Source organism: Phaenicophaeus curvirostris, unplaced genomic scaffold (assembly GCF_032191515.1).
Source record: "Phaenicophaeus curvirostris isolate KB17595 unplaced genomic scaffold, BPBGC_Pcur_1.0 scaffold_688, whole genome shotgun sequence".
In the NCBI taxonomy this organism is placed as follows: domain Eukaryota; kingdom Metazoa; phylum Chordata; class Aves; order Cuculiformes; family Cuculidae; genus Phaenicophaeus; species Phaenicophaeus curvirostris.
In genome coordinates this window covers 1-13801 of record NW_027207200.1, presented here as the reverse complement: position 1 = coordinate 13801, position 13801 = coordinate 1, and the positions used below count along the sequence as shown (strand labels likewise).

The 13801-nt window shown below is 65.8% G+C and overlaps 3 protein-coding genes across 3 annotated transcripts; 2 read left to right on the top strand and 1 right to left on the bottom strand.

The window, feature by feature from the left end:
• The first annotated feature begins 405 nt into the window (after nucleotides 1-405).
• Nucleotides 406-7811, top strand: LOC138735307 (serine--tRNA ligase, mitochondrial-like). The gene is given in 16 exon segments (XM_069883212.1): nucleotides 406-504; nucleotides 1117-1143; nucleotides 1242-1382; nucleotides 1631-1685; nucleotides 2304-2367; nucleotides 2755-2860; nucleotides 3282-3329; nucleotides 3518-3641; nucleotides 4329-4374; nucleotides 4628-4715; nucleotides 5540-5652; nucleotides 5756-5784; nucleotides 5787-5848; nucleotides 6458-6550; nucleotides 6646-6711; nucleotides 7229-7811. Coding segments are annotated over 16 exon segments (1191 nt in total). The 5' UTR covers nucleotides 406-501; the 3' UTR covers nucleotides 7355-7811.
• Nucleotides 7648-11540, bottom strand: LOC138735308 (NF-kappa-B inhibitor beta-like). The gene is made up of 6 exons (XM_069883213.1): nucleotides 11202-11540; nucleotides 10881-10986; nucleotides 10410-10626; nucleotides 10023-10111; nucleotides 8261-8494; nucleotides 7648-7812 (listed from the first exon to the last, which is right to left on the bottom strand). The coding sequence occupies exons 1-6, from the start codon at nucleotides 11459-11461 to the stop codon at nucleotides 7750-7752; spliced, it is 969 nt and encodes a 322-aa protein (XP_069739314.1). The 5' UTR covers nucleotides 11462-11540; the 3' UTR covers nucleotides 7648-7749.
• A 319-nt stretch (nucleotides 11541-11859) lies between these two features.
• On the top strand, nucleotides 11860-13719 carry LOC138735309 (NAD-dependent protein deacetylase sirtuin-2-like; the record flags this gene model as incomplete). The annotated part of the gene is made up of 3 exons (XM_069883214.1): nucleotides 11860-12154; nucleotides 12492-12617; nucleotides 13678-13719. Coding segments are annotated over exons 1-3 (463 nt in total), but the record flags the coding sequence as incomplete, so codon positions are not given.
• Nucleotides 13720-13801: the final 82 nt, after the last annotated feature.

The following is a 13801-nucleotide window of genomic DNA, read 5'->3' as shown; positions in this document are numbered from 1 at the left end:
GGGCTGGGCGAGATTGGAGGGGACTGGGAGGGATTGGGGGCACTGGAGAGACTGGGAGGGGGACTGGGAGAGATGTGAGGGGCCTAGGAGAGCTGAGAGGGGCTGGGGGTGCTGGGAGGGGCACTGGGAGAAATGGAAGGGGTCTGGGAGAGATTGGAGGGGACTGGGAGTGTTGGGAGGGGGACTGGTCAAGACTGGAGGGGGCTGGGGCACTGGGAGGGGGACTAGGAGAGCTGGGAGGGACTGGGGGGGCTGGGAGGGGCACTGGGAGGGTGACTGGGAGAGATTGGAGGGGGCTGGGGGCACTGGGAGGGGAACTGGGAGCACTGGAAGGGCCCTGAGGAGGGATCGGGCACTGGGGGGGGGTGTCACTCGCCCCCAGCCCCCCCCCCTTTTGCCCCCCTCCAGGTGCAGACGTGGTCGCGGCTGCAGGAGCTGCGGAGCCGCATCCGTCACCTGCAGCAGCAGAAGGACCTCGTGGCCCAGCGCGTGAGGGCCCTCATGGTGAGGGGACCCCCCGAAACCCCCCCCAAACCCCATGAGACACCCCAGCACCCCCAAAACCCCCCCGAGCCCCCCCCCAAACCCCTCTGAGACCCCCCCAGGACCTCCCAACCTCCCCGGGATCCCCTCCCAAACCCCAGGAGACCCCCCAGAACCCACCCTAAACCCCATGAGACCCCCCCAGCACCCCTAAACCCCCCTTGAGACCCCCCCCCCAAACCCCACGAGACCCCCCCAAACCCCTCTGAGACCCCCCCAGGCCACCCCAACCTCCCTGAGATCCCCCACCCAAAACCCCAGGAGACCCTCCAGGACTCCCCCCAATCCCCATGAGGCCACCCCAGCACCCCCCAACCCCTCTGACCCCCCCCAAACCCAACGAGCCCCCCCCCCCCCCCCCAGGAGCCCCCCAAACCCCTCTGAGACCCCCCCGAGAACCTCCTCTGAACCCCATGAGACCTCCCAGAATCCCCCCACCCCGCTGAGACCCCTGGGACCCCCCCAAAAACCCTCCTCAGGCGCCCCCAGGACCCCCCTAAACGCCCCCAGGATCCCCCAAACATCCCCAGGACCCCCCCATTTTCCTCCCCTGACCCCCATTTCTCCCCCCAGGCCGCGCACCAGAAGCCGACGGAGGCGGTAGGGCAGGAGGGGACGGGGTGATGAGGGGTGGGGGAGCGCTCTGGGACCCCCCAACAGCCTCCTCCCCCCCCTCTGCCCCCCCGTTTCCCCCCCAGGACCCCGAATTCTCCTCGCTGCGGGCGCAGGGGCGGCAGCTGCGGCTGCAGCTGCAGGAGCTGCAGGCGGAGGAAGCCGAGCTGGACGAGCGCTTCTACGTCAAAGCCCTGCAGCTCCCCAACCGCACGCACCCCGAGGCGGTGAGGGACCCCCCCAAAAAACCCTGCCCCCCCCCAGGACCCCAAAACCCCTAGGATCCCCCCCAAAAAACTCCCCTGCGTCCCCCCCAACTCCCCTGCGTCACCTCCACATCCCCCCAAACCCCTCCCTGACAGCACCTACTGAGGTGGGGGGGGCCCAGAACCCCTGAGACCCCCCCCCTTTTGCCCCCCAAAACCCCCGGCCCCCCCCAAATCCCCTCCCTGATCTCCTTGTGCCCCCCCCGCAGCCGGTGGGTGACGAGAGCCAAGCGCGGGTGGTGGAGGTGGTGGGGGAGAAACCAGGTACGGGGGTGGAAATGGGGGTCTGGGGGGGCAAAGAGGGAAAAATAGGGGATCTGGGGGGGCAAAGAGGGAAAAATAGAGGGTCTGGGGGGGCAAATAAGGGGTATTGGAGAGCAAAAAGAGAAAAATTGGGGGGTAAAAGGGGGGAATTGGGGTCTGGGGGGGCAAAAGGAGGAGAATTAGGGGTCTGAGGGGTCAAAAGGGGGGGGACTGGGGGGGCAAAGTGGGAGAAATTTGGGGTCTGGGGTGGCAAAAGGGAAATTGGAGGGCAAAGGGGGAGAATTGGGGGAGAATTGGGGGCAAATTGGGGTCTGGGGGGGCAAAAGTGGGGGGACTGGGGGTGCAAAGGGGGGAACTGGGAGGCAAACGGGGGAAATTGGGGTCGGGGGGCAAAAGGGGGGAATTGGGGGGCAAAGGGGGAGAATCGGGGGCAAAAAGGAGGGAATTGGGGGTCGGGGGGGGCTAAAGGGGGGAAATTGGGGCTCTGGGGGGGTTAGAGGGGTGGGAATTTGGGGCAAAAGGAGAGAAATTTGGGGTCTGGGGTAAGAAAAGGGGTTGGAAATGGGGGTGGGAAAGGGGGGGGTTGTTCCTGGGGTAAGAAATTCGCCCCCCCCCCAGTGTTCGATTTCCCCCCACGGGGGCACCTGGAGCTGGGGGAGCGACTCGACATCATCCGGCAGCGGTGAGACACGCGTGTGACCCCCCCTCGAGTCTCGCACACGCGTGTGACCCCCCTCCCTGTCCCTCGCACACGCGTGTGACCCCCCGACACGCGTGTGACCCCCTCGAAATGCGTGTGAACGCCCCTGACACGCGTGTGTGACCCCGCAGACATGTGTGTGACCCCCTCCTGGCCTCACACACACGTGTGACCCCCGTCCCTGTGCCTCGCACACGCGTGTGACCCCCCTCGTGCCTCGCACACACGTGTGATCTCCCTGACACGCGTGTGACCCCCCTCGGAATGCGTGTGAATGCCCCTGACACGTGTGTGTGACCCCCCCAAACATGTGTGTGACCCCCTCCTGGCCTCGCACACGCGTGTGACCCCCCCGACACGCATGTGCAGGCGCCTGTCGCACGTGTCGGGCCATCGCTCCTATTACCTGTGCGGGGGGGGGGCCCTGCTCCAGCACGGCCTCGTCGCCTTCGCCCTCCGCAAGCTGCTCCCCAGGGTACGGGGGGTGGATTTTGGGGGCTAGGGGGGTAAAAGGGAATTGGGGGGGGGGAATCGGGTCCTGAGCGGGTCAAAGGGGGTGAATTAGGGGGCAAAGAGGGGTCCTAGGGGGGTGAAAGGGGGGGGAACGTGGGTCTTGGGGGGTAAAAGGGGGAGAATTGGTGTCCTGGGGGGTAAAAGGGGGTGAATTGGGGGGCAAAGGGGGGAATTGGGGTCCTGGGGGGCAAAGAGGGGTCCTAGGGGGGTGAAAGGGGGGGGTAACATGGGTCCGGGTGGGGCAAAGGGGGGGAATTGGGGTCCTGGGGGGGCAATTGAGGGGCTGGGGGGCAAATGGTGTCGAGGGGGGGCAAAGGGAGGTGAATTGGGGTTTAAAAGTGGGGGGGACCTGAGTGCCTTCCCCCCCCCCCCCCCAAAACCAGGGGTTCCTGCCCATGACAGTCCCCGACCTGCTGCGCGGAGCCGTCTTCGTGAGTGACACCCCCCGCAAGACCCCCCCTGTGTCCCTTTACCCCCCTCAAGACCCCCCCCCGTGTCCCTTTGCCCCCCCCAGCCCTGTGACCCCAACATGTGTGACCCCCCCAGCCACTCCCCATGTCCCTTTGCCCCCCCCCAGCCCCGTGACCCCCCCCGTATCTGTGTGTGTCCCCCCCCCCAGGAGGGCTGCGGGTTCCCCCCCAGCGACCCCCACCCCGGGGCCCCCCCCTCGCCCGTTTACACCATCGACCCCTCGCGCTTCGAGGATCTGTGCCTGGCCGGGACCGCCGAGGTCGGCATCGCAGGTCAGGGGGGCAGGGGGGGCAGAACGGGGGGGTACGGGGTGGATTGGGGGGTAAATGGGGGCTGTGGGTGGATTGGGGGGTAAATGGGGTGGGTTGGGGGGGTAAATGGGGGTTATGGGGTGGGTTGGGGGGTAAATGGGGGGTTATGGGGGGGTTGGGGGGGTAAATGGGGGGTTATGGGGTGGAATGGGGGGTTATGGGGTGGGTTGGGGGGGTAAATGGGGGTTACGGGGTGGGTTGGGGGGGTAAATGGGGGGGCATGGGGTGGGTTGGGGGGGTAAATGGGGGGTTATGGGGGGGTTGGGGGGGTAAATGGGGGGTTATGGGGTGGAATGGGGGGTTATGGGGTGAGTTGGGGGGGTAAATGGGGGGTTATGGGGTGGGTTGGGGGGGTAAATGGGGGGTTATGGGGTGGGTTGGGGGGTAAATGGGGGGGCATGGGGTGGGTTGGGGGGGTAAATGGGGGGCATGGGGTGGGTTGGGGGTAAATGGGGGGTTGTGGGGTGGGTTGGGGGGGTAAATGGGGGGGCATGGGGTGGGTTGGGGGGGTAAATGGGGGGTTATGGGGTGGAATGGGGCTGGGGGGGGGGTCTAGAGGGAAATTATGGTGCAAGGAGAGGATTGGGGGGGGTGGGGGGCACCTGGGGAGCCCCTCCTGACCCTCCTCCTCCCCTGATCCCCCCCCAGGATATTTTATGGATCATGCGGTGCGGCTGCAGGATCTGCCTATCCGGTATGGGGGGGGGGGGGCAACAGGGATCCTCCGAGACACCCCCCCAAAACAGAGGGACCCCCCAAAACAGAGACACCCACTGAGGACCCCCCCAAACTGGGTGCTCTGGGTGTTTGAGGGGGGGTTCCCTGGTGTTTGGGGGGGGTCCCTGGTGTTTGGGGGTGTCCCTGCTATTTTGGAAGGGGTCACTGCTATTTTGGGGGGGGTCCCTGGTGTTTTGGGGGGGGTTTCACCTATTGCCCCCCCCCCCCAGTGTGGTTAGTTCCAGCACCTGCTACCGCGCCGAGACCGACACCGGGCGGGAGCCGTGGGGGCTCTACCGCGTCCACCAGTTCACCAAGGTACTGGGAGCACTGGGTGGGGGGGGTCTTGGGGCAGAAAAGGGGGTCTGGGGGCAGAAAAGGGGTCTGGAGGGGTCTTGGGGGCAGAAATGGGGGTCTGGGGGCAGAAAAGGGGGTCTGAGGGGGTCTGGGGGCAGAAAAAAGGGTCTTGGGGGTAGAAAAGGGGGTTTGAGGGCAGAAAGAGGGGGTCTGAGGGGGTCTTGGGGGCAGAAAAGGGGGTCTGGGGGCAGAAAAAAGGGTCTTGGGGGTAGAAAAGGGGGTTTGAGGGCAGAAAGAGGGGGTCTGAGGGGGTCTTGGGGGCAGAAAAGGGGGTCTGGGGGCAGAAAAAAGGGTCTTGGGGGTAGAAAAGGGGGTTTGAGGGCAGAAAAAGGGGGTCTGGAGGGGTCTTGAGGGTAGAAAAGGGGGGTTTGGGGGGGTCTTGAGAGTAGGTAAGGGGGTCTGGGGGCAGAAAAGGGGGTTTGAGAGGGGCTGGGGGCAGAAAAGGGGGTCTTGGGGGCAGAAAAAGGGGATCCAGGGAGGGTCTGGGGCAGAAAAGGGGGTCTGGGGGGGGTTGAGGAGCAGAAAAAGGGGGTCTGAGGGGGGGTCTGGGGGCAGAAAAGGGGGTCTTGGGGGCAGAAAAAGGGGTTTGGGGGTAGAAAAGGGGGTTTGGGGGGGACAGGGGGGCTAAACCCAGGGGTTTTGGGGGGCAAAATGAGGATCCTGGGGGCAGGGAGGAAGAGGGGGGGGGAAGGGGGGTGTCTTGGGGAACAGGGGGGGCAAAAAAGGGTCCGGTAGGGGTAGGAGGGAAACGGGGGGGGGGGGGCTAAAAGTGGGGTGCCCCCCAGGTGGAGATGTTCGGGGTGACGGCGGCCGAGTCGGGCTCGGAGAGCGAGGAGCTGCTGGCCGAGTTCGTGGGGCTGCAGAAGGAAATCTTCTCCGAGCTGGGGCTCCATTACAGGTGAGGGGGGGTCCCTGGCCCCCCCCCACCCCAACCCCCCCCCTAAACCCCATAACCCCCCCCCCAAACCCCATTGCACCCCTTTTTTTTTATTTCCTTCTAGGGTTCTGGACATGCCGACGGAGGAACTGGGGCTCCCGCGTATCGCAAGTTCGATATCGAAGCCTGGATGCCCGGACGGGGCAAATACGGGGAGGTGGGGGGTAGATTTGGGGGGCTGGGGGGGTAAATTAGGGGCTGGGGGGGTAAATTAAGGGATAGGGGGACAAATCACACCAAGACACCCCCCCTTATTGCCCTCCTGGCACCCGAAGGGGTGTTTTCCCGCGTTAAAGGGGTTCATAGAAGTGCCCCCAACCCTTTTGGGGGGCAGATTTGGGGTTTGGGGGGGCTAATTAGGGGATATGGGGGGCAAATTGGGATATGGGGGAGCAAATAAAGGGATATGGGGGGCAAATAAAGGGATATGGGGGAAATTAAGGGATATGGGGGGGAAAATTAAGGGATATGGGGGGGAATTAAGGGATATGGGGGGGCAAATTAAGGGATATGGGGGGGAATTAAGGGATATGGGGGGGCAAATTAAGGGATATGGGGGGGAATTAAGGGATGGGGGGGCAAATCACACCAGGACCCCCCAGTTTGAGCTCTGACCCCCCCTTAATGCTTTTCCTCATCCCCTTAGGGCTGATCCCTGCTGGTTTAGGGGTTCAGCCCCCCCCCCAACACCCCGTTTTGGGGTGACCCGAGGTGGGGGAGCCCCCTAATTAAATTTTTAATTATTTTTTGCCCCCCCCTGCCCAAGATTTCAAGCGCTTCCAACTGCACCGACTACCAGAGCCGGCGCCTCAACATCATGTACCGGGACGGCTCCGGGCGGCTCCGACACGCGCACACGGTGAGGGGGGGGGGACACAGGCTTGGGGACCCCCCCGAGCCCCTCCCCCAGATGGCTCGGACACCCCTAAAATGGTGGGTGTCCCCCCCACCCAGGTGAACGGCACGGCCTGCGCCGTCTCCAGGATGCTGATCGCCCTCCTCGAGTGCAACCAGCTAGAGGTGGAGGGGACTGGGAAAGGGGGGGGGACTGGGAAAGGGAAGGGGGAACTGGGAATGAGGGGGGGAACTGGGAATGAGGGGGGGACTGGGATTGGAGGGGGGGGAACTGGAAAGGGGGGGGGAACGGGGATTGGAGGGGGGGAACTGGGAAAGGGAAGGGGGGGGGACTGGGAATGAGGGGGGGAACGGGGATTGGAGGGGGGGAACTGGGAAAGGGAAGGGGGGGGAACTGGGAATGAGGGGGGGAACTGGGAATGAGGGGGGGAACTGGGATTGGAGGGGGGGGAACTGGGAAAGGGAAGGGGGGGAACTGGGAGTGAGGGGGACAACTGGGAATGAGGGGGGGAACTGGGATTGGAGGGGGGGGAACTGGGAATGAGGGGGGGAACTGGGAAAGGGAAGGGGGGAGAACAAACTGGGAAAGAGAGGGGAACTGGGAAAGGGTGGGGGGGGAACTGGGGGGTGGGAGAGGGGGACCCGTCCCTGACCCCCCCCCCCCCCTTCTCCCCCCCCCCAGGACGGGCGGGTGCGGGTGCCCCCCCCCCTGCAGCCCCTGCTGGGACAGACCGAGCTGGTGCCCCCCCCGGCCCCCCGACTCACCTACATCGGCCCCAACCAGCCGGGGGGGGGCAGGGGGCACTGAGACCCCCCCCCAGAACCGCCGGGGGGCACTGAGACCCCCCAGACCCCCCCAATAACCTCCGGGGAGCACTGAGACCCCCACAGAACCGCCGGGGGGCACTGAGACCCCCCAGACCCCCCCAATAACCCTCAGGGGGGGCAGGGGGCACTGAGACCCCCCCCCAATAACGCCCGGGGGGCACTGAGACCCCCCAGAACCCCCCCCCTGTAACTCCTGGGGGGGGGGCAGGGGGCACTGAGACCCCCCCCCAAAGCGTGTGCCCCATGGAGAAAGAAAAGGGGTGGGGACAGAGATGGATTTGGGGGGCGGGCACCCCGTTTATTGTCCTTGAGAGGGGGTTGGGGGGTGACCCCCCCCCTCGCGGAGCCTCCAATAAATTGGGGGGGCGGGGGGTGTCAGCAGCCTCGGTTGATGACGATGTCGTCGTATTCGTCCTCTTCCTCCTCCTCCTCTTCCTCCTGGGGGGGAGAGAAAGAGATTTGGGGGGGCTGTGTGACCCCCAAACTTGGGGGGGGGGTTCAAGGGGATGTTGGAGGTCCTGGGGGGGGCTCAGGGGGGTGCCAGGGGTCCTGGGGGGTCTCTCTGGGGTGTTGGGGGTCCCGGGGGGGGGGGTCAGGGGATTTGTTGGGGCTCCTAGAGGGGGGATTGGGGGTTCTGGGGGTGTCAGGATCCCGGGGGGGTGCTCAAGGGGATTTTAGGGGGTCCTGGGGGGGGCTCTCTGGGGTGTTGGGGGTCCTGGGGGGGTGGGGGGGGGCGCTCAGGGGAGTTGTTGGGACTCCTAGAGGGGGGGTTGGGGCTCAAGGGGATTTTAGGGGGTCCTGGGGGGGGCTCTCTGGGGTTTTGGGGGTCCTGGGGGGGGTGTTGGGGGCTCAGGGGGATTTTAGGGGTCCCGGGGGTGTCTCTGACCTGGGAGTCGGTGTCGGAGGCGCGGTCGGAGCCGGGGGGGCTGTCGGGGGCCCCGAAGCGGCGCAGCAGGGGGGGCAGGCGGGGGTCGGGGCGCAGGCGGGCGCTGCGCAGGGGGGTGCAGCCCCCGAACATGCGGGGGGCGGGGTGGGCGCCCCCCCTCAGCAGAGCCTCCGCCACCCCCGCGCTCTGCGCCTCCACGGCCAAGTGCAGCGCCGAGCGGCCCCCGCTCGCCTCCTGCAACCCCAGAGGGAGCGGGTCAGAACGGGAAACGGAGAGGGAAACGGGAAACGGAGAGGGAAACGGAGCAGAACCAGGAAAGGGAGCAGGAACTGAATCAGAACCAGGAAACGGAGCAGGAACCAGAGGAGAACCAGGAAAGGGAGCAGGAACTGAATCGGAACCGGGAAATGGAGCAGGAAACGGAGAGGGAAACGGAGAGGGAAATGGGAAACGGAGAGGGAAACGGGAAACAGAGAGGGAAACGGAGAGGGAGATGGAGTAGGAAACAGAGCAGAACCAGGAAAGGGAGCAGGAACTGAATCGGAACCGGGAAAAGGAGCGGGAAACGGGAAACGGAGAGGGAAACGGAAAGGGAAACGGGAAACGGGAAACGGAGCGGGAAACGGGAAACGGAGCGGGAAACGGGAAACGGAGCGGGAAACGGGAAACGGAGCGGGAAACGGGAAACGGAGCGGGAAACGGGAAACAGAGCGGGAAACGGAGAGGGAAACGGGAAACGGAGCGGGAGATGGAGTAGGAAACGGAGCAGGAACCAGAGCAGAACCAGGAAAGGGAGCAAGAACTGAATCGGAACCGGGAAAAGGAGCGGGAAACGGAGAGGGAAACGGGAAACGGAGAGGGAAACGGAGAGGGAAACGGGAAACGGAGAGGGAAACGGAGCAAGAACCAGAGCAGAACCAGGAAAGGGAGCAGGAACTGAATCGAAACCGGGAAATGGAGCAGGAAACGGGAAACGGAGAGGGAAACGGGAAACGGAGCGGGAGATGGAGAAGGAAACGGAGCAGGAACCAGAGCAGAACCAGGAAAGGGAGCAGGAACTGAATCGGAACCGGGAAATGGAGCAGGAACCAGAGCAGAACCAGAAAAGGGAGCAGGAACTGGATCAGAACCAGGAAACGGAACGGGAAACAGAGCAGGAAACCGAGTGGGAAACGGGAAATGGAGTGGGAAACGGAGCGGGAAACGAGAAAAGGAGTGGGAATCGGAGCAGAACCAAATCAGAACCGGGAAACGGGGCGGGAACCAGAGCAGAGCCGGGAACCGAAACGGGAAGTGGAGCAGAGCTGGGAAACAGAGCAGGAAACAGAGCAGGAAATGGGAAACGGAGCCAGGAGACAGAGCGGGAACCAGAGCAGAGCCAGGAAACGGAGCAGGAAACGGAGCAGAACTGGGAAAGGGAGTGGGAACCAGAGTAGAGCCGGGAAAGGGAGTGGGAACTGGAGAAAAACCGGATTAGAACCGGGAAACTGAGAGGGAACCAGAGCAGAGCCAGGAACCAGGAAAGGGAGCAGGAATGGGGGGTGGGAAACGGATCAGAACCAAATCAGAACCAGGGAAAAAGGGAGTGGGAACATGGATGAGAAGCAGAAAAAGGAAGCGAGAACCAGAGCGGGATCAGAGCGCGAACGTGAGGCAGGAACGGGATCGGAATCGTGGGGAAGGAGGGCGAGACCCAGGGGGAACAGGAGGGGGATCCAGATCGGGATCGGGACGGAGGAGAAGGGTCCGGGGAGCCCCTCACCGCGGCGTCGGGGTCGGCACCGGCCGCCAGCAGCAGCTCCACCAGCTCCAGGTCCCCGCGCACAACGGCCACGTGCAGGGGGGTCTGGCCTGGGGGGGCCACGGCGTCAGCCCCCAAGCCCCTCTCCACCCCATTTCCCCCCCTCAGAACCCCCAATCCCCCCATGAAACCCCCAATCCCTCCCCTCAAAGCCCCCATTTCCCACCCCCCAAAACCCCCAATCCCCCCCTCAAAGCCCCCCAACCCCCTCTCCATCCCCATTTTTCCCCCCCCAATCCCTTCCTCCACCCCATTTCCCCCCCTCAAAGCCCCCCAATCCCCCCCAAAGCCCCCAACCCCCTCCCATCCCCATTTCCCCCCCCCCGAAGTCCCCAGTTCCCCCCCCACCGTCGTAGTTGCGGCTCTCCAGCAGGTTCCGGGGGTCCCCGGGGGGGGGTCCGGGCCCCCCCAGCAGCAGGCGGGCGCAGGCCGGGCGCCCCTCGCGGCAGGCGAGGTGCAGGGGGGTCTGGCCCCCCCTCTCCCGCACCCCCAGCCCCGCGCCCGCCGCCCGCAGCTTCCGCACGAAGCTGGGGAGCCCCAGGATCACCGCGAGGTGCAGGGCGCTCTGCGAAGAAGAGGGAGACACGGATTTAGGGGACCCCCCCCCCAGCCATAACGGGGTCTGGGGGGTCCCTAAGCGCCCCCCACCCCCTCCACTTCCACAAAGAAAACAGAGCTCCAGCATCACCATGAGACAAGTTGGTTTGTGAGGGGGGGGGGTGACGACTTTAAGCCCCCCCCCCAAGCTGTTTTAGGGTCTGGGGGGGCAGCACGTGATCTGAGGGGCCCCCTACGAGCCCCCCCCCCGCCCCTCAATACCTGCCCCAGGTCGTTCTGCAGGTCGAGGAAGGGGGAGCCGGCCGTGTGGCGCAGGAGGGAGTCCAGGAAGGGCTCGTGCTCGTGGATGACGGCCAAGTGCAGCGCGCTGCGGGGAGGAAAGGGTTAAACTGGGGGGGGGGGACGGACACACGACACACCGGGACCACCCCCCACAGCGTCCCCTGGGGGGGCACGGGGTGGGGGGGGAAAAGTCCTAAAGGAGAAGGGCGGAGAGCCCTTAAAGAGGGGGGGGAAGGGGCCCTAAAGGGGGGGTGTCAAGAGCCGCCCCCCCCCCCCCACCCTGTCGTCCCCCCCCCTCACGTGTCGCCGTCCTCGGTGACGAATCCCAGGACGTGGCGCAGCCAGGCCGAGGCGCCCCCATCATCTTCTTCATCTCCCTCCTCCTCCTCCTCCTTCTCCTTCCCCCCGGGCCCGAGCGGCGCCACCTGCCCCTCTCCCAGCGAGCCCAGGCCGCTGTCGCACCACTCGTCGCCCTCGAACCGCTTCCCCCCTTCCTCCTCCCCCTCCTCCTCCTCCTCTTTCCCCCCCGGGCCCGGAGCAGCCGCCGCCGCCTCCGCCATGGCGGGGCCGGGCCGGGGCCGGTCTCAGCGCCTCCCCGCCATGGGGAACCCCCGCCGGGACCCGCGCTTCCGGCGCGGCTGCTGCGTCACTTCCGGGGCGCGCGCGGGGCACGACGGGAGGAGTGGCGGAAGCTCTCAGTCGTCCCCCCCCGCGCGGTGCATGCCTGGAGGAGTGGCGGGGCGCTCAGTCCTCCCCGCCCGGTGCACGGGAGAGTGGTTTAGGGCGGTGGTTGAGTCCCCTTCCCTGGAGGTGTTTAAGGCACGGGTGGGCGAGGTGCTAAAGGTCATTGTTTAGTGTTTGATGGGAACGGTTGGACTCGATGATCCGGTGGGTCTCTTCCAACCTGGTTATTCTATGATTCTATGCCGGGAGGAGTGGCGCGGCCTCCCCGCGGTGCATGCCGGGAGGAGTGGCGCGGCCTCTCGCCGCGGTGTATGCCGGGAGGAAGGGCGCGGCCTCTCCCCGCGGTGCATGCCGGGAGGAAGGGCGCGGCCTCCCCGCGCGGTGCATGCCGGGAGGAGGGTCCGGGACGCCCATGGCCGACCCCGGCGGGCCCGGGGAGCGGCGGGCCCGGCCCGAGGCCTCCGCGGGGTCCGGGGGCGACACGGGCGCGGCGAGCGGGGACCGAGACCCAGACCCGCCCGGTACCGGCGCCGCCGAGCCCGAGGGCGGCGCTGAGGGCGGCTCTGACAGTAGGTGGGGGGGTCCCGGTGCCCCCCGTTACCCCTGGGGCTCCCCGTATTCCCAGTGCTCCCAGTGCAGCTGCCGCCGTCGATACTGAGGCTGGAGCGGCTCTGAAGGTGCTGGGGGCATCCCAGTTCTCCCAGTGTTCCCAGTAGAGCTGCTGGCGCCGATCCTGGGGCAGCTCTGATGGTTCTGGGGGGGTCCCAGTTCTCCCAGTGTTCCCAGTAGAGCTGCTGGCGCTGATACTGGGGCAGAGAGCGGCTCTGATGGTTCTAGGGGGGGTCCCAGTTCCCCCAGTGGGGCTCCCGGTGCTCCCAGTGTTCCCAGTGCTCCCGTTGTCCCCAGTGGAGCTGCTGCGGCGGCTGCTGGCGCGGACGCTGGGCCTGGGGGCGGCCGAGGACGCGGAGCCCGAGAGGCGCCTGGAGGAGCTGACGCTGCGCGGAGTCGGCCGCTTCCTCGGCGGGGGACGCTGTACGGGGGGCTGGGGGGCGTCTGTGGGGCTGGGAGGCATCTAGGGGTGCTTTGGGGGTGCTTTCAGGGGCCTGGGGGGCGTTTGTGGGTCTGTGAGGTATCTGGGGGTACTTTGGGGGTGTTCATAGGGGCCTGGGGGGCATTTTGGGGGGGCCCTGGGGGGCGTTTGTGGGTCTGAGGGGTATCTAGGGGTGCTTTGGGGGGTCTGGGGTGCATTTGGGGGGGGCTGGGGGTGTTTAGGGGGGCGTAGGGCTTGTTTTGGGGGGGCTGGAGGGCATCTAAGGGTGCTTTGAGGGTATTTGGGGGAGCTGGAGAACGTTTAGGGGGGCCGGGGGGGTGTTTTGGGGTCTGGGAGATATCTAGGGGTGCTTTGGGGGTGTTTAGAGGGGCCTGGGGGGCATTTTGGGGGGCCTGGGGGTGTTTAGGGGGGTGTAGGGGTTGTTTTGGGGGGCCTGGGGGGAGTTTAGAGGGGCCTGGGGGGCATCTAAGGGTGCTTTGAGGGTGTTTGGGGGGGCTGGGGGACATTTAGGGGGGGCGGGGGGGCATTTTGGGGTCTGGGAGGTATCTAGGGGTGCTTTGGGGGTGTTTAGAGGGGCCTGGGGGGCATTTTGGGGGGCCCTGGGGGGTGTTTGTGGGTCTGAGGGGTATCTAGGGGTGCTGTGGGGGCCGGGGGGGCATTTTGGGGGGCCTGGGGGTGTTTAGGGGGGTGTAGGGGTTGTTTTGGGGGGCTGGGGGGCATCTAAGGGTGCTTTGAGGGTATTTGGGGGGGCTGGGGGGCGTTTGGGGGGGCCTGGGGGTTTTGGGGGGGACTCAGAGGGTGTTTGGGGGGGTCCTTTGGGGGCAGTGGGTTTTTTTTGGGGTGTTTTGGGGGCGCGTAGGTGGATTTGTCCCATGAGGGGGGATCCAGGGGGTACGGGGAGCGACTTTGGGGGCTGGGGGGTGGATTTTGGGGTGTCGGGTCGTTTCTTGGGGGGGGTTTGGGGTGCTGGGGGGGGTTTGGGGTGCTGGGGAGGGGTTTTGGGGTGTCTTTTTGGGGTGCTGCCCACTTTTTCTCTTCCAGGTAAGAAGGTTTTGTGCATGGTGGGCGCCGGCATCTCCACCTGTGAGTATTGGGGGGGGGGACAGCGCTTTGGGGGTGTCTTGGGGGGACACACACAGTTTTTGGGGTGCCCTGACCCCTCTTT